At 42.9% G+C, this 26,225-nt stretch overlaps 1 protein-coding gene across 1 annotated transcript; it reads right to left on the bottom strand.

Annotated features, from left to right (window-relative positions):
* Positions 1-1,399: 1,399 nt before the first annotated feature.
* Positions 1,400-26,096, bottom strand: MCM3 (minichromosome maintenance complex component 3). The gene is made up of 17 exons (XM_032409672.1): positions 25,936-26,096; positions 24,730-24,842; positions 23,910-24,118; positions 23,325-23,455; positions 13,750-13,988; positions 13,178-13,286; positions 11,993-12,146; positions 11,521-11,652; positions 10,734-10,942; positions 8,481-8,655; positions 8,008-8,134; positions 7,077-7,227; positions 4,743-4,883; positions 3,530-3,633; positions 2,808-2,893; positions 2,300-2,369; positions 1,400-2,132 (listed from the first exon to the last, which is right to left on the bottom strand). Exons 1-17 carry the CDS (start codon positions 26,011-26,013, stop codon positions 1,934-1,936), a joined length of 2,427 nt encoding a protein of 808 aa, XP_032265563.1. The 5' UTR covers positions 26,014-26,096; the 3' UTR covers positions 1,400-1,933.
* Positions 26,097-26,225: the final 129 nt, after the last annotated feature.

Genomic DNA, 26,225 nt, shown 5'->3' with positions numbered 1-26,225 from the left:
AATTAGCAACTATTGTGGCTACAGAATACACGGTCTTCTCCCTTCCATTCTTTTGGTTAGCTTGTAGAACGCTGAAAAGTCAGCAAGGTAAACTTGGCTTTACAGCTATTGCAGACTGCTAGATCTGCCTACTCTCCTACTCTGCCTCAGTTTCTCCAGGTGTGAAGGATAGAGAGCAAGAGCCCTCCTGACAAAATGTTGGACCTTTCTGGAAATGATCATTTGAGGAGACCCCCCTTTTCGTCATATCCGTACCCCATGGTAGCCCACACCCCTCTTTGATACACTCATGGCCCCCCTCAATTCCTACAGTTCTTATTGTGTATGCCCTCATTGGATTTTAAAATTTCTCATGGACACATTAGATATAAATCCCCAACCGGTGCCTCAAGAGCATGCAGTTCTATATTTACACCCACTGCTGAGCAGAGCACAATATAGGACTCGTTGCCAGTGCGCAATTCATGTCAAAGTCCGCCCCTGATACCACTGCCCTCTCCTGACTCTCTAGATTACTTCCAATAGGACTTGGATTTCACATCTGGGGAAAAAAAAAAAAATCAAAGTTGAAACTAGAACTCCCCATCTTCTGCCCCATGGTTTCAGGGTAAGGTGTTCCCCCCTCATCAAAAAGGAAGAAGGAAGGGGGTGCGGGGGATGGGTTAGCCCGGTGATGGGTATTAAAGAGGGCACACATTGAATGGAGCACTGGGTGTTATACGCAAACAATAAATCATGGAACACTACATCAAAAAAAAAAAATTAATTTAAAAAAAAATAAAAAGGAAGAATGAAGTATTTCACCAATCTTAGAACCAACACAACCTCCTTTACAGAGCAGCTTCCAGTTCATGTGACGCAGGTCCCCATAAAGTCACACTTTTTTTTAAGTTCTTTGGAAGCTACTCAGAGCATTACAGCAGGAAAGAAACCACCCAGGCCCCTCCACAAACTTCTGCGCAAAAATACGAAGAGCTGAACATCCAGGTGCAAGTGGTTTCACGAGGATCCTGTGAGGGGATCTCTTTATGGGCCAGAACTCACAATATTGAGATGTCTGATATAGCAGGTATTACTTCTCCATGAATGGGCTTTGATTCAGGCTCAAAAAAGGCAGGCAAAGGGTCAACTCTCCTGATTTTCACTTGCTGGCCTCCTGTGGCCATTTAGCTATTCCAAATTGGCAAAGTTTGGCTTGCATAACTTTAACTGATAAATGCTGGTGTCACTGAGGAAGAAAACTGCCTCAAGACCTAAGCCCCAAGGACAGCACAGCAGCCTGCTGCCACCGTGTGGTGACTTGGTGCAAATGTGGAAGCAGAAAATCCTACAGGGCTGAGCTTTCAAGGAAAACAAAATTAAAGGTGTTGACAAAAGCACACAGTATTAAGGCCATGCATATAATATAAAAATAGGTTAAGTTTATTCAAGGTCTTAGATATTTAAGTCAGAAGCATGTATTAGTTTTAACTGGTGCTACAGAAAAGAAAGCTTTCTTGGCCTTCATGACTTGCTGCAGAGCTTCACTCACACCAGCACAGAACAACCCAAAGACTATTCCAGACCAATGTGCTCAGGAAAGAAAAAACAGCCAACGAACAAGGAAAGGATGAGCAGAAACCAGCTGTGCTCCCCCCATATTCTCAGAGGTTATATGTTATTTACCACGAACAATGGTTTGGTTTGTTCTGGGTGGGAGATAAGCAGAATGAATGAATGAATGAATGAAGATACAACAGTCTTAGTCCTTGCCCACTTTCTTCTCTTCACCCCACAACAGCTTTCATTACCCATTCCCAAAGCTCAGCTTTGTCACGTGTCCCTCAACTTCGGTTCAATTAACACTGTTATTCAGGAAATGAAGGCAAAGACTGGCGGGAGCAGGGAGAGGAAATATGGAAGAAACATCCCAAAGTTCAGAGATGAGTTATCCTCAGATAAGGAAGATGATGCCCTCGGAGACCATGACCTGGTTGTCGTCCTGCATCTTGCTCAGCGCAACCTGGATCTCTGCTGAAGAGAAGGGCTCTTCTCTGTCCTGGTTGATGGATTCTGTGAGGCGATTCATGCCCACCGACTGTGCGTGAGCTTCCCGGAACACATCCAAGAGGGCCACCTTGAATTCCTTCAACCTGTCCAAGTCAGGAGAAGATGGATAAAGGAGAAGTATACAAACCGAAAAGCTCTCAGGCAAGATCTATGTAAGTGTTAATACAGTATAGGTATCCCCAACAGTCAATTTTAGAGCTTCCTGCACATTGAGAAATAATACCATTTTAAAAACCACCTTTCTACTCACCTGGATTCACTCAGTTCCACCTTCTGGGACTCCTTGGTCTCCTGTGAGTCTGCTGTCTTTGGAGTGTGTACTTCAGAGGATAAATGGTTGCAGATAATGGGAAGACAACATGGTGAAGCCATTTCCATTTCCAAAGACACCAGGAAAGTAATCTCCACTCCCCACACCTCACTGAGCCTACAGAACACCCACTTCCTAGGGTTCTTCTGGAACCAGTCAGGGTAGAGAAAATGAGTCGGGCAAGAGACCCGCAACATACGTTATCTGGGATGCTTATGCCAGGCTTGGCAAAGAGCACAGTTCCTCAGGAAGGAAGCAGCAACTGAGCAAAGCCCAGTTTCCAAAGTCTTGACTGGGTTTCCCGAGGTTCTCTTGGGACAAACCTCTTGGACACAGGGCCCTGAGCAGGACACCAAATTGGCAATGCACCAGAAAATGTAGTACACAGAGCAACTAAAGTTAGCAGTCAAAGGAACCACCTCTTTATCAATAGGAGACAGTCACTCACCTTGAGGCATTTCCTCCTCTGTGTCACTGAAGTCATAGGGGTCATAGGAGCCCCCATCCTTGGCATCAGTGTGACGAGTCCTCCTCCTAAAATACCCATAGCAGTTAAGAGAAAGGCTTTGGAGAAACCCATCCTGGGCCTCTGACCAGAGAAAAAGAACTAGGACAATCTACAATCAAAGCAAAATGCTAGGCCCAGGCCTATATAAACTGTTACTTTTTCTTGAAAGAGACCAAAAGTCTCTGGACTAGAACACAGACAGGCCCTGCTTCCCAATGCTCTTTTTCTCTATCAGCCACCTTAGACATTCAATCACAGGCATGAATACCATGAGGAAAGGATTCTGAAAAATAATACACTCAAAAACCTGTTTGAGTCAGTGTGCTCCTGCTACTTAGCATTTCTTTAGCAGGAAAGAGGTCAAAAGCATCCTACCAGGGGCGCCTGAGGGGCACAGGTGGTTAGGCATCCGACTCTTAGTTTCTGCTCAGGCCCTGATCTCAGGGTTAGGGGATCAAGCCCTGCTTCAGGCTCCATGCTCAGCACAGAAGTCTACTAAAGTTTCTCCCTCTGCCCTCACCCCCCTACCCCGCCATGCGCGCACCCTACAGATCTAGGCACCTTTTCCCAACAATAACTTGATGTCAACCAGCAGTACTGATTCACCTCCCTCCCCTCCCCCAACTTATGTCTTTGTCTCCTTTCTCTTCGCTCCGCCTTACCTCTTACTCTTCTGCTCTTGGTCCTCCTGGCTTTTCTCCTCTTCATCCTCTGTCTCTGATTCACCCTCATTTCGCTTCTTTCGTTTCTTCTCCTTCTCTAGAACCTAAGACCAAGCCAAGCATGGGTGGGTGGGAAGGGTCACTGACGCTGGGAAACTGAATGAAAAATTCTCAGTAAGAGTCCCTTCTACACCATCAGCAGAAATAAGATGAAAGAGCGAGCCTCTTTCATCCCTGAGTCCAGAACCAGGGGCAGAGGAATAGGCTGCTGCCTATCTTTAAAAATGCTGAGAGGTGGGGCGCCTGGCTGGCTCAGTCGGTTAAGCGTCCAACTCTTGGTGTCAGCTCAGGTCATGATCTCAGGGTCATAGGACTAAGCCCCGTATCGGGCTCCTTGTTCAGCAGGGAGTCTGCTTGAGATTCTCTCTCCCTGTCCCTCTGCCCCTCCTCCTGGGCTCTCTCTAAAATAAATAAGTCTTTAAAAAAAAGTGCTGAGAGGTATGTTCAATCCCTTTGACATAGTAGATACTTAATGAGTATTTAAGGAACAAAGAAGTGAATGAAAAAAAAGCCCAGCCCATAACGGTTAAGTGGAAAACAATCCATTTCTTTATAGATCAGGTGGTTAATTTAAATTTAAGACAACTCCCACCCTAGCAAAAAGAGTAAGCCAGGAAAAGCCTATCAGACCCACAACTAAACCCCAGAGGGCTACAGTTCACTAAACTGGAGAGGGGGTGGGCAACAAGGAAAAGACAGTGAAGGCTTCAAGGCCTGGTGTCTAAAATGAAAGAAACACAATGTTACAAGCAGAAGCAAAAGCAGAAACAGAATGACAGGCCCAAATTTGAGAGTTCAACTTTTGATGTGAGTTTTTGAGATGCCAATGGGATACCTGAAGAGACTGGCAAAAGAAAAGGTACAGAGGGAAGAGGAAGATCACCCAGGTTAATCCTTTGGAAACATCTACTTTTTTAAGAGACAAAGGAAGTATGAATAGGCAGAGAAGCAGTCGATTGATGATGCAGCACATCAATGAAACCAGAATCTCTGGGGCCTCTGGTAGCTCTGGCATCAGTATTTTAAAGCTTCCCAGCTAGATGCTGCTTTCCACTGATGACCTAAATGCAGGTGTCACCATGAAGGGCTGGGCAGCCCAAGCACCAACATTTACTCAGAAGGAGCTCTCAGGCCCAAGCATGTGGACCCTCACCTTCTTGAAGTAAGCGTACTGGACCAACTCCACAGCTACCTCTGCATCCTGCAAGTCCACAGTCTTGCTCATGCGGGCCTTGGCATGGGCTGTGGCCAATCGAATCAGAGTCTCCAGTGTCCGGGCTGTAACTGGTGATGTCTGGGGAAGAAAACAAGGGAGGATTACTTGTCCAGAATTCCTTAGGCTTGCCTATCATTCCCACTGTACAGAAAAGGATAAAGATACTACTGGAATGACTCTAGGAAGTAAAAGCAAAGGATTCAGAGCTCTGTATTCTGTATAAACACCACATAAAATTCACAAAAATAAAAACAGCCAAGAAAATATGAGTGTTGAGGTTCGAGAAAAGGGTAGGTGAACAAGGAAGAAGAAAATGAGGCATCTTACAGCTGGAAAGAAAAAAGGCTAGAAAGACTACAATAGTGAAGGAGGAAAAATAATCCTTACTGCCAATCTGCAATGCTCCAGTAACTTTGCTTTTCTATCAACTGCATTGTTTAACACTCTCGATAACTTCTCCAAATTTTATAGATGAGGAAATAGGACTCAGCGTTTCAAGTAACTTGGGCAAGGTCACACTAAAGGAGGGGTGTGAAAGAGGTCATCTGAGGACAAATTTTTAAAGTTGGATAAATTCAAGTCCAGAGGATGAAGAGAATTCTGGCATGTTCTCATCCAGTGGTTCTCATGGGGGTGGGTGCATACCAAACTGGTGTGCTTCCATCTTTTTTAAATGCTATTGGCTGAATGGCATCTCTGACCTAATGAATCAGAATGTCTATGTTTAGGACTGGCCATGTATTCTTTTTAAGTTTCAGGTGATTATGATGTGCCCACCTAGTTAAGCATCCCTGACATTATCCAACCTTCTCATTTTATGGATAAAAAAAACTGTGAGCTGAGATGTGAAGAGATCTGTGCAAGGCCCAAAAATTAGCTGAAGACCTGGGATCAGAACAGAGGGCTAGTTCTTTCTGTCACACCCCCACATCTCCCATTGTATGATCCTTGATCTGGTCACTTCTACTTTCAAGTTTCCCAAATTATCATGGGGTGGGGTATTATTTATAGCCCATGGAATGGTATAAACAATACCCCATCCCACGTTCAAAAACAAATATATTCACTTTTAAATAAATTCACCAAATCTTTTAATGATTTAAAAGGTACCAGAGTGTGGCAGCTACACACTCCATTATAAGCTCCAATTCCTGGATAACCTAAAAAGCAAGTGAAATCCTAGCTTGCATTAGCAGAACTACAGAATCCAAATTGAGAGATTTATAAGACCCACTAAGACCACAACTAAACCAGTGTTTTGTTCAATGAGAAGGCTTCTGACACACTGGAACATTTTCATGTGGTGAGGGAAACAATTAAAAAGAAAAGGGGCTGCTTAATCTGAAGAAGACAAGTCATACACAATCCCCAGAAAACAAATTAAGCCCCATGGGTTTAAGTCATGGGGAAGCAAGTTTAAATAGAAGAATATTCTAACATTTCAATGCAGTGATGTGCCGGGCATGCTGCCACTGAAGATGTCAAGGAAGGCTTAGCAGAAATTCCAGAAGATGGAATGACTGCCTGGGTGTGAGGCTGGAATAGGTGACCTGGGATCATGTCTAAATCCAAGAGTCTATGTCTATAGCACGTAACAACGGTCTTGGACTTGGGTCTTTCTGCCATGAAATCCTGTATGAACTCTACTGCCCCTAAGAGTTTAGATAAATTCACAGGCAGATTTCTAGAAATGGCTTTGGATAACCATGATGGTTATCCAACTAATCATTTGTCAAAGTCCAGCTCAAATACCATACTCTCTTCCCTCAAATTCATACCCCTTCTATAAAGTCTAAAGGAAAAACTAATAGCTTCTTCATCTATATTCACTCCAACCATCTTTCACATTCATTTCCTTTTAGGTACCACACTGTGGTAGATATTTATAAACAGGCATATATGATCTTTCCATCTACCTTCCTGCCTCCTAAGTTCCAGATCTGAGTTCTCTGAGGATAGCTCTTCCTATTTTAACCCTGCATGCAAGAACAGACACCAGTTCAGTTCCCAAAAGTGGCTCCTTATGTTTGCTGAATGAATCACAGCTTCTGGAAGCCAATGTCCTCTGAACTAATGAGATAAAGGTGTTCTCACTTCGTTTTCCTTTGTAGAAGGAAATGATTAGAATTGGAGAACAGGAAGCCCTTCAGACCAGAAAGTAAAAGGGGAGGAATCACTAAGTTGAAATGCTTCCAGAGCTCCCAGATAACAGGGACTCCCCAGCCTTCTACTTCAGGAATTCCCAGGTCCATCTTCCCTGTGGGGACTCACCCTGGCAGTGTCCGAGCTCATGCTGTCTTGGCTGCGCAGGCGTGAGTACTCTTCTGCAATGTAGGCGGCTGAGTCCTGAGTTAGGATGGGCTTGATGATTTTGGCCACGTGGATGTACTTCCTCATGAACGCTGCACTCACCATCTTCTCCCTGCGGGCACACACAGTGATTTCTTCTTCTTTGCCACACCTCGACACCTGACTGGGCTGGGGGCTTGGCCTCTCCTCAGAGAAGTCAAGGTCAAGTGGCAGAGATACAATCTAGAATACGTTATCAGAAATCCCACTTATATAGAATGTGTACGAGACCCTTTCATGTATGTCAATTGAATCAGAATGTAGCTATTACTTAGGTATTTGTCAGGTAAAAATTTAGGTATTATTTGCCCTATTTAATAGGTTAAAAACTACAGCTCAGAGGAGACTTAAATTCAGTGTTCTGCCTCTAAATTCCATGTTCTTAAACAACAGGTTTGAATCTATATGCTTCCTATTGCACCACAGCCCTAAATACAGGTATAAGATCTCGTATTTTGTGCTTTGAACACTTGAACCCTAGTCTCCTTTATCCAAATCCACCTGCACAGCACCCAGGGCTTGCCATCTACTGTCCCTTCAACAGTAGCTTGTCACAAATGGCTAAAGGACTTGTGCAGTACTTCACGTACGAGGATAACATAACATACCCACCATCAGTTGAGCATGTTGTCAAAGCCTTCCTTTTAGAAGATTAGAACCTAAACTCATTCGCCACAAACACTTACAAGGCAACTGGCCAGGAAAAGAAGTATCTAAGTGTGGGATCCAGAAAAGAAAACAGGGCCACATGGCTACGAATCCAATCATGATCTTGCCTGGGCAGCACATAAAAATATGCTAATATGACAGAAATCTCAGGTTCCTTCAAGGGAGAAGTATGAAGAATGCTCACTTTTTCTTCTTGGTCCCATGCAGAAGGTTGTCATGCTTCTCATAAATCTGGGTGTCTTGCTGGTCTTCCTGGTTAAAATTGGGATCGTCTGTGGCCAGGATATCCACGGCACTACCCAAAGGCATAGCTGGAAAACCCAAGTTGGGAGAAAGGAGAGTAAGAAATTGCTTCTTCTGAAGAGATAAAATACTAATAAAGCAAAGACACATAGACACGTGGAGCCCACAAATAAGAAAGGTGGAACTACCTAGCTCCCAGAAGATGCTCAAAGGTGTTCCTAGACCCAGAAATGGAAAAAAGACACACCTTAGGATAACTCCCAGAGAGCAAGAAGGGAGTGGTCACGAAGGCAAGGCACCTTCAACATCAACCCAGAAACGGAAACACCCACCACGACCTGGGCCAGGTCTGAGATAACCGCATCTGTTTAGGTCCCCCTCCATTAATCAGTCTGACTCTTCCCGTGGCCTCACCATCACCATCCTGTTCCCCGGGGGCCCTGTAACGGTGCATCCTAAGGACATGGTCCGAGATCTCCCGATCCTGCTCAGGGTCCATCTGATCCAACATGATGAAGAGTAAGTCAAACCGGGATAGCAGTGAGTCCTGCAGCCCAATGTTCTCCATGGGGGTCTTATACTGATCATACTGTGCAACGGAAAGAAAAAGGAAAGTGGAGGCGACATCAATGGGAAAAAAGGACAAGGAGGCTATTTAAAGCTATTAAAATACTTACTTCAGTTTGTCTACCTGCAACCCTTCTCTCACTGAAGCTTCGAGAGACCTGAGCGACCTCAGAGCCCCACCTCCTAGCTGAGGTGCCTCTAATAAGCTTATCGTAGGTCTCGAAAACAGCATCCTCCTTCCCAAGCTTTATTCTGCCCCTGCCATTCCCAGGGCAGGACCAACCCTGAAAGATGACTCCTCCCCTGCCTGTTATTGACAAGGGGGCTAAGCCAAAAACACTTGGAAACTTTGGAGTCCCTTACTCAGAAGGTAATGAGTAAAATCGCAATGAAAATGGTCAATAATCTATAAATCATAAAGTCTTAAGGATCAAGGGAGATCTTCCCTGGGACTCAAGAACCTCTATACTTTTTTATCTTTCAATTCTGGGCCTATGAGGCTACCCACCCGCAGACACTTCACAGTCAGAGGGTCTAACATCCTTGTGGGTAACATTAATAATGATTCTGACCACGTTCCCATTTCAGGACCTGCCATTTTCTCCCTACATTTCCCAATATAATTCTTCAAGATGACATAAACATATGTTACCATTAATCTAAAAACCAAGGATCTCAACCCAAGCTATGCATTATCACCAACTATGGAGCCTTTCTAAACCATAGTTACCAAAAGCCCCAACCCAAAAACTTGAATTCAGAAACCCTGGACTGGGGACCAGGCACCTGCATGTTTAAAAAACTCCACGAAAACAGGTAACCCCATACACTGTGGAATTGTAAATTGCCAGAGCACAGTATGGGCTCTGGGTTCAAATCCTGACTCTGCCATTTTCTAGTTTGTGATTCTTGAGTAACTTACTTAATTTTTTATGCCTCCATTTTCTCACCTGTAAGATAAGGATAATAACTACCTATCTACAAGGTTATCGTGAGGATAAAAGCAAATTACTTGTAAGTCTTAATTAATAGTATTATTATGGTACAAACTTTAAAGAGGGCAATTTGGCAATCTCTACCAAAATGAAAATGCATATAACTCTTTAATCCACTGATTCTGTTACTAGGTATTTATCATACAGATATCTGTAACAAAATACATATAAAGGGATATTCACTGCAACTTCATTTCATAATAGCAAGGGGGAAAAGGGAAAATGCCAAATGCCCATCAAATAGAGACTAAACAAATTACTATAAATCCATACAATGGAATATAAGACAGCTGCCCAAAAAAAAGAAAGAAAAAATAAAGGCAAAATTTGGCAAACCCCAAGCTGAATAAATATAAAAGATACACCTTAGCACATCATCATCATAGTGAAACACAAAGATAAACAGACACATTTGGTAACAAGGAGCCAGTATGGTTGTTGGTATACACTTAAGTTTTTGTTTCCCCACTCAAGAGTTGTTAGTGGTTATCTCTTGGAGAAGGGATAGGAGAGCAAAGGAAGGCTTTTAATGTCCATACTGCACTCTCTGTTCTGTTTATACATCTAACCATCTGCATATGGTACTTTTGTTGTAATGGCAATACAGGTTACTGGGTTGTGAGAGTGCAGGTCACTTTTGTTTTCTTCTTTGTATTTTTAAAGTTATTTTATTTTATTTTATTTTTTTTTTTTTTTTTTTTTTAAAGATTTTTTATTTATTTATTTGAGAGAGAATGAGAGACAGAGAGCACGAGAGGGAAGAGGGTCAGAGGGAGAAGCAGACCCCCCGCTGAGCAGGGAGCCCGATGTGGGACTCGATCCCGGGACTCCAGGATCACGACCTGAGCTGAAGGCAGTCGCTTAACCAACTGAGCCACCCAGGCGCCCTAAAGTTATTTTAAATAAATAACTTTCCAGGGGATTCTGATGTGGATAAAAAAGTGACGAACCACTGCCCTAAATCAAGGACAACAGCAAAATGAGGGATGAGCTTAACTTAATCTTTGGCCTATTACTCCTCCGGGACACCAAGAATCAACTTCATGGCCCAGCTACTCAGCAAAACCAAAGGTGAGGACAACGGTAAAGTGCTGATTCCACTCACCCTGCCATAGACGGGGTTGGCAGCTGCCAAAACACTGCAGCGGGCATTCAGCCGAGCATGGATGCCAGCCTTGGCGATGGTGACTCGACCCTGCTCCATCACTTCGTGGATGGCCGTGCGGTCCATATCGGACATCTTGTCAAATTCATCGATGCAAACCACACCTCGGTCAGCAAGGACCATGGCCCCTGCTTCCAGCCGGCGCTCCCCTAGGAAATGAGGAGGTAAAGATACGTTTTACTATCCAGGTTGTAGAAGACAAGGGGAGAGATTTCAATCTCCTTCCTAAGCACTCAATGTTGCTCATGAGAATATAATGAGGAGCAGTCAGTTCCTAGAGACTTAGAGAAAAACCCTCGTGGGTCAACCTTTTTAGCTCCAATCTGAATGATCCCGAAGTAGCCAGCCTCCAACAAACTTCTTTCATCAATTCTCTTATCTTCATCCTCAAGTGATTCCCCAACTAGATCTCTGCTCTCTTTTCACTAGGCTTCAAATCCCTTTCTCTAATTTATAAAATAGCACAATCTTCATTTTTATTTCCCTTCCAATTTGCAAAGGTTTCTCCTTCAAAAACTGTCTTCTAGGAGACATTCTTATCCATAGAGGGCCACCCAAAGACTTAAATAATTCACCCCCTATTGCCAGAGATACTCAGTCTTCTACAGCCTGGCTCAAACTAACCTTTCTAGTGTATCTTCCCAATACAAGCTTCCCGAGAGCAAACTCAAGGAAACTATGCTTGATCTCACTGTGGGACCTTTGCCAAAGACCCTTACACCCTTACCGGTTTCCTGGTCTGTAGTGACAGCAGCCGTCAGACCCACTCCAGAGGAGCCCCGGCCAGTGGTGGGGATAGCCCGGGGAGCAGTGCACAGAACATAGCGTAGAAGCTGAGACTTGGCAACCGACGGGTCCCCTGTAATTGGGTGGGGCAGTGGTGACTTGCTAGGAAACTCCTCCCCCCGCCCGAGCAAGTTCTACTTTTCTAGTACAGCTCTTGGCGTAACAGAAATTTACAGTAACTGGTTGTAAATAATATTCCTTTCACTTGTAATGGCAAGTTACAGGAAGAATATATTTTAGACATTATAAATCAGGAAATACAAAAATGAGAATAATAAGGAAAGATTTTTAGTCTTTTGCCCTTTGATGGAAATGAAATATACCATGTAGAGAATACACAATCTTACAGATTATAGATTCCCACAAGCACACTCCACAAGGGAAGACCAAGAATCTGATCCCCAGTGTCATACCGATCAGGAGAATATTGATGTCCCCACGGATGTGGCTGCCATTTTCAAGTTCTCGTTCCACCCCTCCCAAGAGCAAGCAGAGAATTGCCTTCTTAACATAGTCGTGCCCATGGATGCTAGGGGCCAATGACCTGGCCAGCTGGTCAAAGATATCCTACAGGAGGAATAACCAAAGGTGTGAAAAGCCTAGTGAGATTCAGTGGGGTTTTGCTGAGCTCTGCTTTATACTTTAGCTTATAAAAATGCTTGAAGAACTCCACAAGTGTAGACAGTGTTTCTAACTGTACACTGAACAGATCATTGTCAGAACAGATAAAGAGAAAGCCTGTATTCCAAAACCTGCTTAGAGGTTTAATATTTAAGAAAAAAGTATTTCCAGGTTCAAAACATTTTAGGTTTAATAAGAATATATAATGCGATTCCAGTAACCTTTTGTTTTGGTTTGGCTTGGTTTGTTTCTTCAGTAACCTTAATCACACAGGCATACACACATGACCCTTAAACAATGCAGAAGTTAGGGGTGCCAAACCCCCGTGCAGTCCAAAATCTACATATAACTTTTGATCCCCTCAAAACTTTACTAATGTCCCACTGCTGACCTCACCTCACCAATAACATAAAAACATTCAATTAACACATTTTTGTGTTTGATATGTACTATATGCTGTATTCTTAAAATAAGTAAGCTATAGAAAGGAAAATGTCATTAAGAAAATCATAAGGAAGAGAAACACATTTATAGTACCATACTGTATTTATCAGAAAAAAACCCACAGGCAAGCAAACCCACACAGCTCAAACTTGTGTTGTTCAAGGGTCAACTGTATTTTCTTCAATTCTACCTAAAAACAAACTAGAGAACTAAAACAAAAATAACCTATCTTAAACTTAAGTAATGCATCACTACTGTCTTCCATATGGACTTATTGGTACATTGATATTCTCTTATTCTAGTACTTGTATTAGGTTCACTTAGCAGCCCAGCAGGTAACAAAACAGAAATATTAAACAGCAAAAACACCCTTTTACTTGCTGACTGGGTCAAACTAAAAGCTAACACCACATCCTTTAGAGAAAAAACCTTGACCCTCCTCCTGATCCAGTACAAAGATGAAAGGTGGTCCATGCAAAACACAACCCTAACAAATCCATCCCCACCCTCAAATCCCTGAAAGATGCTCAGACCTTAGAACGAGTTTTACTGAACTTCTTGATCTTGGCTATATCCTCAGCAGAGAATGAAGGCTGAACATCCTTGCTCATTTGCTTCACATTACAGGCAATCAGGATAGTCCTGGGACAAAGAGGGGAATAAGAAGAAGCCTGCGGTTTTCAATTCCTAACATCAGAGCCAACAGCAAATCGGAAAACAATAAAGAGAAAAAAGACAAGTTGTTCTGAATTCAACAACTAATACTCTTAGTCTGCGACACAAATATGCTGATGATTCTTCACCTCAGGAATTTATCCTCTGCTGTCCCACAGATCTTCCTTCAGACAGAAGTGTGGATGAGAAGGAGGTGGGAATACATGAGAAACTCATGTAAGCCAAGAGGCTATAATCATGTTACCGGTAACTCCCACTTTTAGCATAAAATAGTACTACCAGTTTTATCTGATGGAAAAGATGTATCCCATCTCCCAGGCAGCTAGACCTGTCTGATGTATGCTCCAGAATATGGCAAACTGGAGCAAGAATACTACCAGAAATGCAAGCTGCCAGCAGCATGCCAAATACCTCACAACTGCCCCTTTACCTGAAGGTCCCTGAGGTGTAGCCTCCCTTCTTTCCAGGAAGGCAACGGTAGGTCCCCACCACCTGGACTCGGTCACCAGGCTTCACTTTATCTACCAAGTCATCATCCAGAATGACGTCCACAGAGCGGGGAAGTTGACCAGCTGGGGCCTTCTCCGGCATCTCCTGGATAGTGACGGTCTGGTGGTCCTTGTAGACAGAAAGGCCATATTCGGTCTCGAGGGGATTGTTTTCCTCGTCCTGAAAAAGACACACAGAAAAGCACTGCTATCTCATCCCGGTGTTAGAAATGCCACACTCATTTTTTGTAGGAAACAAATATAATTTGGAAATGACCTCATGAGATTTTAGTATCTAGGAACAAAAAAAGCCAAATGTCTTCTCCAATTTTTTCCATTCCCATCTGTTCTAGTAACAAATCATCTAATGGAAGGGACAACTATAGTCTGAGGGAACCATGGCTATATTAACATCTAAATTAAGATTCTTATTTCCCCTGTACTATGACATAATATTTCCACTCCTAGGTAATACCCGACAGAAACATTCTTCCAAAGCCACATATTACAATGTTCACAGCAGCATTATTCCCAATAGCCAAAAACTAGAAAATATCCAAATGCTATCAACAGAATGGTTGAATAAATGTGGTATATCAACCCAAATGAACACTATACAGCAATGAAAATGTATGAAATACATCTATACACAACATGGATGAATCTCAAAACATCTGTTGAACAAAGGAAGCCCAACACAGGAGTATTTAGATAAAATATAAAAACCAGGCAAGAGGGGGGCGGAGCAAGATGGCGGAGGAGTAGGAGACCTGGATTTCATCTCCTCTCAAGAATTCAGCTGGATAGGGATCAAACCATTCTGAACACCTACGAACTCAACAGGAGATCGAAGAAAAGAAGAGCAACAACTCTCTGAACAGAAAAGCGACCACTTTCTGGAAGGTAGGACTAGCGGAGAAGTGAATCCGAGGCGATATTCGGGAAGATAGACGGCGGGGGAGGGCCCACGGCCGCTTCTGGCAAGTCATAGAGCTGCGGAGCACAAAATCGGAACTTTTAGAAGTCGGCTCCGCTGAGGGACGTCACTCCGGTGGCTAAGCGGGGGGTGGAACCCTCGCGGGACAGTGTGGTCTCAGGACTCTCGGGGTCACAGAAAGTCCGGGGGTGCCTAAGTGCGGCAGAGCTCCCAGGTATCGGAGCGGGGAAGCCGGCTGCAGAGACGGAGCCCAGGCGTGGGCTCCCAGCTTGGGGTTGCCATAAACCGTGATCCGCGGCACAGTCGGGCCACTGCTCCTCCAGCAGGGACCCAACAAGCGGCAGATCCAGGGAGACTCACCTTCCTCCCCCAGGAGGAGCGGCGCGGGAGCGCACCGCAGGGATCTGCTGGGTTTGGAGACTCCACATGGGGTCGGGTGCCAGAGATAGAAACGCGCGGTCACAGGCCGGGTGAGCACGGAGTGCGGCCGGAGACCGGGGAGACGGGAGTGACTGACTGCTTTTCTCTAGGGGCTCACTGAGGAGCAGGGCCCCGAGTTCTCGGCTCCTCTGAGGCGGAGATTGGGAGGCCGCCATTGCACTCTCCGCCTCCAAAGCTGTACCGAAAGCTTGCAGGGAACAAAAGCTCCGGAGAGCAAACACGGGCAGATTACTTAGTCTGGACTGGGCAAGGGCGGGGCAATTCCGCCTCCGGCAAAGACTTTTGGAAACCACGGCAACAGGCCCCTCCCCTAGAAGATCAGCAAGAACAGCCAGCCAAGACCAAGTTTACCGATCAATGAGAACCGCAGAACTCCAGCGCTAGGAGAATACTGCACATAGAATTCATGGCTTTTTTTACCATGATTCTTTAGTCTTTCAAAGTTAATTTTTTTTTTAACTTTTTTTTTTTTTGAATTTTTCTTTTTCCCTTTTTCAACCAACATCTTATCAATCCCTTTTTTAAAAAAACATTTTTATTTTTCATTTTTAGAGTCATATTCTATCCCTTCATAGTAGTTACCCGTATTTTTGGCATATATATATATAAGTTGTTCTCTCTTTAAAATTTTGAGATAGTTTCTTCTAACAGATCAAAATATACTCTAAATCTCTAGTGTATGGTTTTTTTCTACTCCCCTGCCTGATCACATTCTCTCCCTTTTTTTTTCTTTTTTTTCTTTTTTAAATCCTCTTCTTTCTTTTTTCAAACAACTTCTTATCAATTCCTTTTATAAAATTTTTTATAATTTCCATCTTTACAGTCATATTCCATCCCTTCATCATATCAACCCTTATTTTTGTACATGTATAAGTTTTTCTTTCTTTAAAATTTTGGGAGGCACTTTCTTCTAACAGATCAAAATACACCCAAAATCCAGTGTGTGGCACTGATCTATATACCAGCCTGATCATATTTGATCACATTCTGTTTTTTTTGTTTTGTTTTGTTCTGTTTTTGTTTTTATCTTTATCTTTTTCTTTTTTTTTTCTTTTTCTTTTTTCTCTCTTTCCCTTTCTTTTCCCACTGCTTCAGGTCTTTTCTGATTTGTTTAGAGTATATTTTCTGGGGACGTTGTTACCCAGTTAGCATTTTGTTCTCTCATTAATCTATTCTCCTCTGCATAAAATGACAAGACGGAAAAAATCACCTCAACAAAAAGAACAAGAGGTAGTACCGACTGCCAGGGACCTACTCAATACGGACATTAGTACAATGTCGGATCTAGAGTTCAGAATCATCACTTTAAAGATACTAGCTGGGCTTGAAAAAAGCATGGAAGTTATTAGAGAAACCCTTTCTGGAGAAGTAAAAGAACTAAAATCTAACCAAGTAGAAATCAAAAAGGCTATTAATGAGGTGCAATCAAATATGGGGGCGCTAACTGCTAGGATAAATGAGGCAGAAGAAAGAATCAGTGAGATAGAAGACCAAATGATGGAAAATAAAGAAGCTGAGAAAAAGAGAGATAAACAACTACTGGATCACGAGGGCAGAATTCGAGAGATAAGCGATACCATAAGACGAAACAACATTAGAATAATTGGGATCCCAGAAGAAGAAGAAAGAGAGAGAGGGGCAGAAGGTATACTGGAGCAAATTATAGCAGAGAACTTCCCTAATTTGGATATTGGAGCAAATTATAGCAGAGAACTTCCCTAATTTGGGGAAGGAAACAGGCATCAAAATCCAGGAAGCACAGAGAACCTCTCTCAAAATCAATAAAAATAGGTCAACACCCTGACATCTAATAGTAAAACTTACAAGTCTCAGAGACAAAGAGAAAATCCTGAAAGCAGCTTGGGAGAAGAGATATGTAACCTACAATGGTAGAAACATTAGATTGGCAACAGACCTATCCACAGAGACCTGGCAGGCCAGAAAGGACTGGCAGGATATATTCAGAGCACTAAATGAGAAAAATATGCAGCCAAGAATACTATATCCAGCTAGGCTGTCATTGAAAATAGAAGGAGAGATAAAAAGCTTCCAGGACAAACAAAAACTAAAGGAATTTGCAAACACGAAACCAGCCCTACAAGAAATCTTGAAAGGGGTCCTCTAAGCAAAGAGAGAGCCTAAAAGCAACATAGACCAGAAAGGAACACAGACAATATACAGTAACAGTCACCTTACAGGCAATACAATGGCACTAAATTCATATCTTTCAATAGTTACCCTGAATGTAAATGGGCTAAATGCCCCAATCAAAAGACACAGGCTATCAGATTGAGTTAAAAAACAAGACCCATCAATATGCTATCTGCAAGAGACTCATTTTAGACCCAAAGACACCCCCAGATTGAAAGTGAGGGGGTGGAAATCCATTTACCATGCTAATGGACACCAAAAGAAAGCTGGGGTGGCAATCCTTATATCAGACAAATTAGATTTTAAACCAAAGACTGTAATAAGAGATGAGGAAGGACACTATATCCTACTTAAAGGGTCTATCCAACAAGAAGATCTAACAACTGTAAATATCTATGCCCCTAACATGGGAGCAGCCAATTATATAAGCCAATTAATAACAAAAGCAAAGAAACACATTGACAACAATACAATAATAGTGGGGGACTTTAACACCCCCCTCACTGAAATGGACAGATCGTCTAAGCAAAAGATCAACAAGGAAATAAAGACTTTAAATGACACACTGGACCAAATGGACTTCACAGACATATTCAGAACATTCCATCCCAAAGCAATGGAATACACATTCTTCTCTAGTGCCCATGGAACATTCTCCAGAATCGATCACATCCTAGGTCATAAATCAGGTCTCAACCGGTACCAAGAGATTGGGATCATTCCCTGCCTATTTTCAGACCACAATGCTTTGAAGCTAGAATTCAATCACAAGAGGAAAGTCGGAAAGAACTCAAATACATGGAGGCTAAAGAGCATCCTACTAAAGAATGAATGGGTCAACCAGGAAATTAAAGAAGAATTAAAAAAATTCATGGAAACCAATGAAAATGAAAACACAACTATTCAAAATCTTTGGGATGCAGCAAAGGCAGTCCTAAGAGGAAAGTATATAGCAATACAAGCCTTTCTCAAGAAACAAGAAAGGTCTCAAGTACACAACCTAACCCTATACCTAAAGGAGCTGGAGAAAGAACAGCAAATAAAGCCTAAACCCAGCAGGAGAAGAGAAATAATAAAGATCAGAGCAGAAATCAATGAAATAGAAACTAAAAGAACAGTAGAACAGATCAACGAAACTAGGAGCTGGTTCTTTGAAAGAATTAACAAGATTGATTAACCCCTGGCCAGACTTATCAAAAAGAAAAGAGAAATGACCCAAATCAACAAAATCATGAATGAAAGAGGAGAGATCACAACCAACACCAAAGAAATACAAACAGTTATAAGAACATATTATGAGCAACTCTATGCCAGCAAATTAGATAACCTGGAAGAAATGGATGCATTCCTAGAGATATATCAACTACCAAAACTGAACCAGGAAGAAATAGAAAACCTGAACAGACCTATAACCACTAAGGAAATAGAAGCAGTCATCAAAAATCTCCCAAAACACAAAAGCCCAGGGCCAGATGGCTTCCCAGGGGAATTCTACCAAACATTTAAAGAAGAATTAATACCTGTTCTTCTGAAACTGTTCCAAAAAATAGAAATGGAAGGAAAACTTCCAAACTCATTTTATGAGGCCACCATTACCTTGATCCCAAAACCAGACAAAGACTCCATCAAAAAGGAGAATTACAGACCAATATCCCTGATGAACATGGATGTAAAAATTCTCACCAAAATACTAGCCAATAGGATCCAACAGTACATTAAAAGGATCATTCACCATGACCAAGTGGGATTTATCCCTGGGCTGCAAGGTTGGTTCAACATCCGCAAATCAATCAACGTGATACAATACATTAACAAAAGAAAGAACAAGAATCATATGATCCTCTCAATAGATGCAGAAAAAGCATTTGACAAAGTACAGCATCCTTTCTTGATCAAAACTCCTCAGAGTATAGGGATAGAGGGTACATACCTCAATATCATAAAAGCCATCTACGAAAAACCTACAGCGAATATCATTCTAAATGGGGAAAAACTGAGAGCTTTCCCCCTAAGGTCAGGAACGCGGCAAGGATGTCCACTATCACCACTGCTATTCAACATAGTATTAGAAGTCCTAGCCACAGCAATCAGACAACAAAAAGAAATAAAAGGCATCCAAATCGGCAAAGAAGAAGTCAAACTCTCACTCTTTGCAGATGATATGATACTCTATGTGGAAAACCCAAAAGACTCCACCCCAAAACTTCTAGAACTCATACAGGAATTCAGTAAAGTGGCAGGATATAAAATCAATGCACAGAAGTCAGTGGCATTCCTATACACCAACAACAAGACAGAAGGAAGAGAAAATAAGGAGTTGATCCCATTTACAATTGCACCCAAAACCATAAGATACCTAGGAATAAATCTAACCAAAGAGGCAAAGGATCTGTACTCAGAAAACTATAAAATACTCATGAAAGAAATTGAGGAAGACACAAAGAAATGGAAAAACGTTCCATGCTCACGGATTGGAAGAACAAATATTGTGAAGATGTCAATGCTACCTAGAGCAATCTACACATTCAATACAAACCCCATCAAAATACCATCCACTTTTTTCAAAGAAATGGAGCAAATAATCCTAAAATTTGTATGGAACCAGAAAAGACCCCGAATAGCCAGAGGAATGTTGAAAAAGAAAAGCAAAGCTGACGGCATCACAATTCCGGACTTTCAGCTCTATTACAAAGCTGTAATCATCAAGACAGTATGGTACTGGCACAAAAACAGACACATAGATCAATGGAACAGAATAGAGAGCCCAGAAATGGACCCTCTACTCTATGGTCAACTAATCTTTGACAAAGCAGGAAAGAATGTCCAATGGAAAAAAGACAGTCTCTTCAACAAATGGTGTCGGGAAAATTGGATAGCCACATGCAGAAGAATGAAACTGGACCATTTCCTTACACCACACACAAAAATAGATTCCAAATGGTTGAAAGACCTCAATGTGAGACAGGAGTCCATCAAAATCCTAAAAGAGAACACGGGCAGCAACCTCTTCAACCTCAGCCGCAGCAACTTCTTCCTAGAAACATCGCCAAAGGCAAGGGAAGCAAGGGCAAAAATGAACTATTGGGACTTCATCAAGATAAAAAGCTTTTGCAAAGCAAAGGAAACAGTCAACAAAACCAAAAGACAACCGACAGAATGGGAGAAGATATTTGCAAATGACTTATCAGATAAAGGGCTAGTATCCAAAATCTATAAAGAACTTATCAAACTCAACACCCAAAGAACAAAGAATCCAATCAAGAAATGGGCAGAAGACATGAACAGACATTTTTCCAAAGAAGACATCCAAATGGCCAACAGACACATGAAAAAGTGCTCAATATCGCTCGGCATCAGGGAAATCCAAATCAAAACCTCAATGAGATACCACCTCACACCAGTCAGAATGGCTAAAATTAACAAGTCAGGAAACGACAGATGTTGGCAGGGATGCGGAGAAAGGGGAACCCTCCTACACTGTTGGTGGGAATGCAAGCTGGTGCAGCCACTCTGGAAAACAGTATGGAGGTTCCTCAAAAAGTTGAGAATAGAGCTACGGTATGACCCAGCAATTGCACTACTGGGTATTTACCCCAAAGATACAAAAGTAGGGATCCGAAAGGGTACGTGCACCCCGATGTTTATAGCAGCAATGTCCACAATAGCCAAACTATGGAAAGAGCCAAGATGTCCATCAACAGATGAATGGATAAAGAAGATGTGGTATATATATATACAATGGAATATTATGCAGCCATCAAAAGGAATGAGATCTTGCCATTTGCAACGACGTGGATGGAACTGGAGGGTATTATGCTGAGCGAAACAAGTCAAACAGAGAAAGATATGTATCATATGATCTCACTGATATGAGGAATTCTTAATCTCAGGAAACAAACTGAGGGTTGCTGGAGTGGGGGTGGGGTGGGAGGGATGGGGTGACTGGGTGATAGACACTGGGGAGGGTATGTGCTCTGGTAAGCGCTGTGAATTGTGCAAGACTGTTGAATCTCAGATCTGTACCTCTGAAACAAATAATGCAATATATGTTAAGAAAAAAAAAAAGAAGATAGCAGGAGGGAAGAATGAAGGGGGGGACATCGGAGGGGGAGACGAACCATGAGAGACGATGGACTCTGAAAAACAAACTGAGGGTTCTAGAGGGGAGGGGGGTGGGAGGATGGGTTAGCCTGGTGATGGGTATTGAGGAGGGCACGTTCTGCATGGAGCACTGGGTGTTATGCACAATGAATCATGGAACACTACATCTAAAACTAATGATGTAATGTATGGGGATTAACATAACAATAAAAAAATTTAAAAAAAAAACAGGCAAAAGTACTCTATGTTGCTAGATATCAGGATGGGGTTAACCTTGGGGAGTGTGGGCCCTCAAACACTTCTGAGTGCTAGGAAGGTTCTGTTTCCTGGTTTGGATGCTGATTTTACAGGTATTTTCAGCTTGTGAAATTTCAGTGAGCTGCATCTTATATAAACTTTCCTGTATGTATATTAAACTTTAGTAAAAACGTTTTTAACTTTTACTTCCTTGCCATTTGAATTTTCTAAAAACACAACAGCTGCCACTTACTGAGTGCTTACTACGTACAAGGTATTGTGCTATTATTTTATGAGATTATCTCACGTAATCCATCCAAACAACTCAGTAAAGCAGGTACTTTTCACATGTAACAAATAAGGAAACCGAGGCTGGAGAGGTTCAGTAAGTTCCCCAAGTCACATAGGAAATTGCAGAGCCAGGACTTGAGGCAAGTGTTAACTCCAAAGCCATGTTCTTCAGTACCACAGTAGATGACCTCCAGGAGTCCAGTGTATTTCAGGTCTTGAGCAAAGAAGCTTGGCCCCAGTAATCAGAAGAGTACTCCCTGGGTAGTTACTGAAGACATTCTAGAAGGAGGGATCTTACTGAAGAGAGCAGGGTGACTTAGAAAATGCAACTGGCCTGAAAGTAAAAGGACTTAGGTCCTAGTCCTTAGGGTCATCATTAAGGACTGGACCATGTGCAAGTCACTTTTTTTTTTTTTTTTTTTAAAGATTTTACTTATTCATTTGAGACACAGAGATACAGAGAGAGAGAGAGAGAGAGCGCATGAGCGGGGGGAAAGGCAGAGGGAGAGGGAGAAGCAGGTCCCCATTGAGCCAGGAGCCCGATGTGGGGCTCGATCCCAGGAAGCTGGGATCATGACCTGAGCCGAAGGCAGACGCTTAACCATCTGAGCCACCGAGGCGCCCCATCTGCAAGTCACTTAACCTCTCCAAATCTCAGCATTTCACCTGGAGACAGACTAAATGATTCTAAAGTATGCTTCAGTTATAATTCTAAGATACTCATTCTTGTTTTATGTTAAGATTCCTGCCCCAATTGCGTTGAAAATAAGAACTGGGTCTCATTCATATCTGTATCCTCCACAGTGCTTAACAATTCTTTGGATACAGTGGCTCTCAATTAAAATTTGATGGCAGCGGCAGGTATTTTTGATAGAATGGGAATTCAGACATCAAGTAACCAACATTAATCATCTTGTTTCATTAAGAGACCCTCACATTGTCCTCAGTTCAAATCAATCTGAACACTATAAAGCCATTTCCAATGCCATTCTTCTCCCAACCCAAAGTAAAATATCTGCAAATATTTCATGGTAACATTATAGAGTAAGTATTCTCCCATATTACTTTAAGTAGATTATAAAGTTATATATAACTTTGCTAAAAGATCTATGTAGATTAATGACTTTTTTCAATCCTTCCATAATTTGCCAAATTTTATAGAGTATTTATTCTTTTTTAAAAAAATAAGAATTAAAGACTTTCATATTAAACTCTGGTTAACAATCAATCTTTCCTTTAGATTAATCCTTACTTTTCATCTGATTTACTTCAGAAGACTTCAGGTATCACTCAATTATTTGCATTAAAACAGACATCTTTGATTCCAACCCCCAAGCCCAATTAATTAATTCCCCTCACCTTGGTGGGATACACAGAGCTGGAAGGAAAAGCCACCAGGGTGGTGAGATCAGAATAACGTCGCTCTATAGTCTTCTTGGTAGCAGGGCAGTAGTGGACACTGCGGACGACTTTGGGACGAACTAGAGAGCCTAGCAATGGAAAACATGCATATAAAGTCATGCAACTAGACAGTGACAGAGGTGGAATCTGACCCAGGCAAGTCTATCGTGACTCTAAATACTGTGTTCTTCTGACTAGTTTAAGCTGCTTCAATAATACTTGTCATTTATTCATTTTTATATTTATATTTAGAACATCAACATGTCTATATAAAACTTCAAGTACAACCGATCCTGACCAAGAAATGATAGGAGTTCAGAGTTAGAATGAGGAGACTGCCAAAAGCAAGACTCCCCTACGCTCAGCGGAATTCAGCATTCTGGACCCCCTAATCTTTGTGCACACTACAGCTCCTTCCAGCTTCACCCTGTTAAGTTCAATGCTATATGCTACCTAACTCTACTCGGCCTCTCCTGCTTCCCCAGCCCCTCTTAACGGGCTATCCCAGCTCCATTCCCTTAGCCCCGACTTGAAGCCACTCACACTTAGTGACAATGCCCTCCACGCAGACCACACAGCTGAGGAAGCAGGAGGTAAGAGTCCGGGGAGAGACATGCTTGGAGCCAAAGCTGCCCTCCAATCCTATGTAGAACTCCTCATACTGCTTGGCATAGGTAGCATCAATGGAGGCCACAAAATCCTTTAAAGCCCGCTGGAAGGCAACCAGCTCCTCAAAGGCATTGCTCAGGAGGCTGGACATGGACGACAGAGAGAATAATTAGGCAGAGAGAGAAAAACTCGAAAAAATCGACCCTCAAAAACAAAAGTAGTGTAAAATCTAGTGCCCTTCTGCTGTCCTAGAAGACTCAGTAAAATACATCATAACTGACAGTTAACTTGAATTCAACTTCTCAAAGATGCAGAAATGGTAACTCAGTTAAAACATGGAAGGAGAAGCTCTTAAGAGGAAAACACCCAGGATGTCTGGGTGGCTCAGTCGATTAAGCAGCTGCCTTCAGCCTGGGTCATGATCCCAGAGTGCTGGGATCCAGTCCTATATCGGGCTCCTTGCCCAGCGGGAAGCCTGCTCCTCCTTCTCCCTCTCCCTCTGCCTGCCGCTCCCCTGCTCGTGCGCTCTCTTTCTCTCTGAGAAATAAATAAATAAAATCTTTAAAAAAAAGGGGGGGGAAACACCCACCACCTACTTTGGGAAGAAGAGAAAAACAGAAGCGGGTGAGGCAATGAGGGTCAAAAACATTTCATCCAGGTCCTCTCTTGGGAAGCCTGTCCAATCCGGGGAAGAGAAAGGGAAGCCATTGTCACCCAGAGCCAGGATATCCTCTTGGGAACCCTTACCACTTACCGGTTAGCCCTCTTCTCGTTTTTCCTGCGCAAGTCATTCACATTGACAATCAACCGGTATTGGTTGTCACTGATCAGCTCCCGAACTTTGCTCTGATAAACTCCCTGGTCTTCCTGCAAAATAACCACCACATATCACAACAGCCACAAATTCAAAAATAGGACTGTATTTGAACAGAGGCAGTTCTCACAGCAAGATAAATCAATCTCTGCAGCAGAACTGACCTCAAATTTCTCCACATTTTCACTCACTAGCATGAGATTCCAAATACACCCTAAGAGGCTGTTGCAGGAGTTATAATGATCTCCTCAACGTCCATGCTATTATTTCTATTACTATCTGCAGCTTTTCTGTATGCAGTCATTTCTCAACTTCTAACGGGGAATTAAAACAAGCTCATAATAAGTCTAAAAGGACAAGTAAAAATCTTGTCAAAATGTAAATTAGCATATTAAAATGACTTTTCATTTAAGAATTACGTAGGGAATTAAAATACTGTATTTCCCGATCTGCTGTATAATAGGGAAAGAGTTCTCTCATATCCGGACCTAAAGGAATAGGGAGCCTTACTATTTGTTTACAGACCCAGCATTATCAACCCTTTCAAGATGCTTTACCAATATTCTACGGCTTCCAGTCCTGGGTGGCATACAAAACCCCCTTTGCCAGCATAGCAAACACTTCTCTTCTGCATCTCCTTTGGCATTGAAAAAGAATGCGGCCAAGTTAGGAAGTCTTTTCCGCCCGGTTGGAAAGCCAGTCCTTAAAATCTGCACGTCTATAAGGTAGCGGGTCACTACGTTCTACAGCATTCTCCCCGCCCCCCCACCCCGACTCCTGCCAAATTCAGAGAGCGGGGAGTGATTTCCGAAAGGCCACAGGGACCTTTGCCATTTCGTGTGCACTTGAAAGAAACCCGTCGCCTTTCGCGAGACCCCGCCACCATTTGCACTTAGGAGAGTTACAGGATCGCTCTCTCAAGGCTGCACGTACATGAGACCAACCAACTACGCAATCCACCGCGAGAAACGTTACGAGATCCGGGATGGAAGACTCCTGAGGGCGCCGGCCCGGCCGCAACAGTCCGGGAGCTCCGGGCCCTGCCCCGGCTCTGCGTGGAGCAGCATCTGCCGCGGCCTCGCTTGGCCCGTCAGCGTCACCAGGGGCTCCAAGCGCCAGAGTCTCGCGCCCCCGCGCCTCCCTCACCTCGTCATCCAAGAAATCCAGGTAATCTCTCTGCGCCTCTCGCAGCTCTATGTCGTCCAGTACCACTGTCCCCGCCATGCTCGCCGCCAGAGAACCGCTTCCTCCAAACCCGCGCGGAGGGTCGTCAGATGACCCCGCCCCGGCGCGAAAACTTCCGAACTTTTCCCGCCACCAAAGGCTACGTCGAGAAGGGGCGGGGTTTTCCGGGAGGATATACACATTCTGATTGGCTGATTCCTCTTACGCGAGAATAGCGAGTATCCAATCGAGAACTTCTTCCACTTCGGCTT

The sequence above is a fragment of the Phoca vitulina genome, unplaced genomic scaffold (assembly GCF_004348235.1).
Source record: "Phoca vitulina isolate PV1807 unplaced genomic scaffold, GSC_HSeal_1.0 scaffold11, whole genome shotgun sequence".
Taxonomy (NCBI): domain Eukaryota; kingdom Metazoa; phylum Chordata; class Mammalia; order Carnivora; family Phocidae; genus Phoca; species Phoca vitulina.
This window is presented reverse-complemented; position numbering and strand designations above follow the sequence as displayed.

Excerpts from the sequence above, each read along its gene's own strand:
- MCM3 (XM_032409672.1), bottom strand. The coding sequence starts at position 26,013 with ATGGCGGGGACAGTGGTACTGGACGACATAGAGCTGCGAGAGGCGCAG. Across the intron at positions 13,989-23,324 it reads GCTCTGTGTATCCCACCAAG|GACGAGGAAAACAATCCCCT; the intron begins GTGAGGGGAATT and ends TGTCTTTTTCAG. Across the intron at positions 2,894-3,529 it reads CAAGAGCAGAAGAGTAAGAG|GAGGAGGACTCGTCACACTG; the intron begins GTAAGGCGGAGC and ends TGGGTATTTTAG.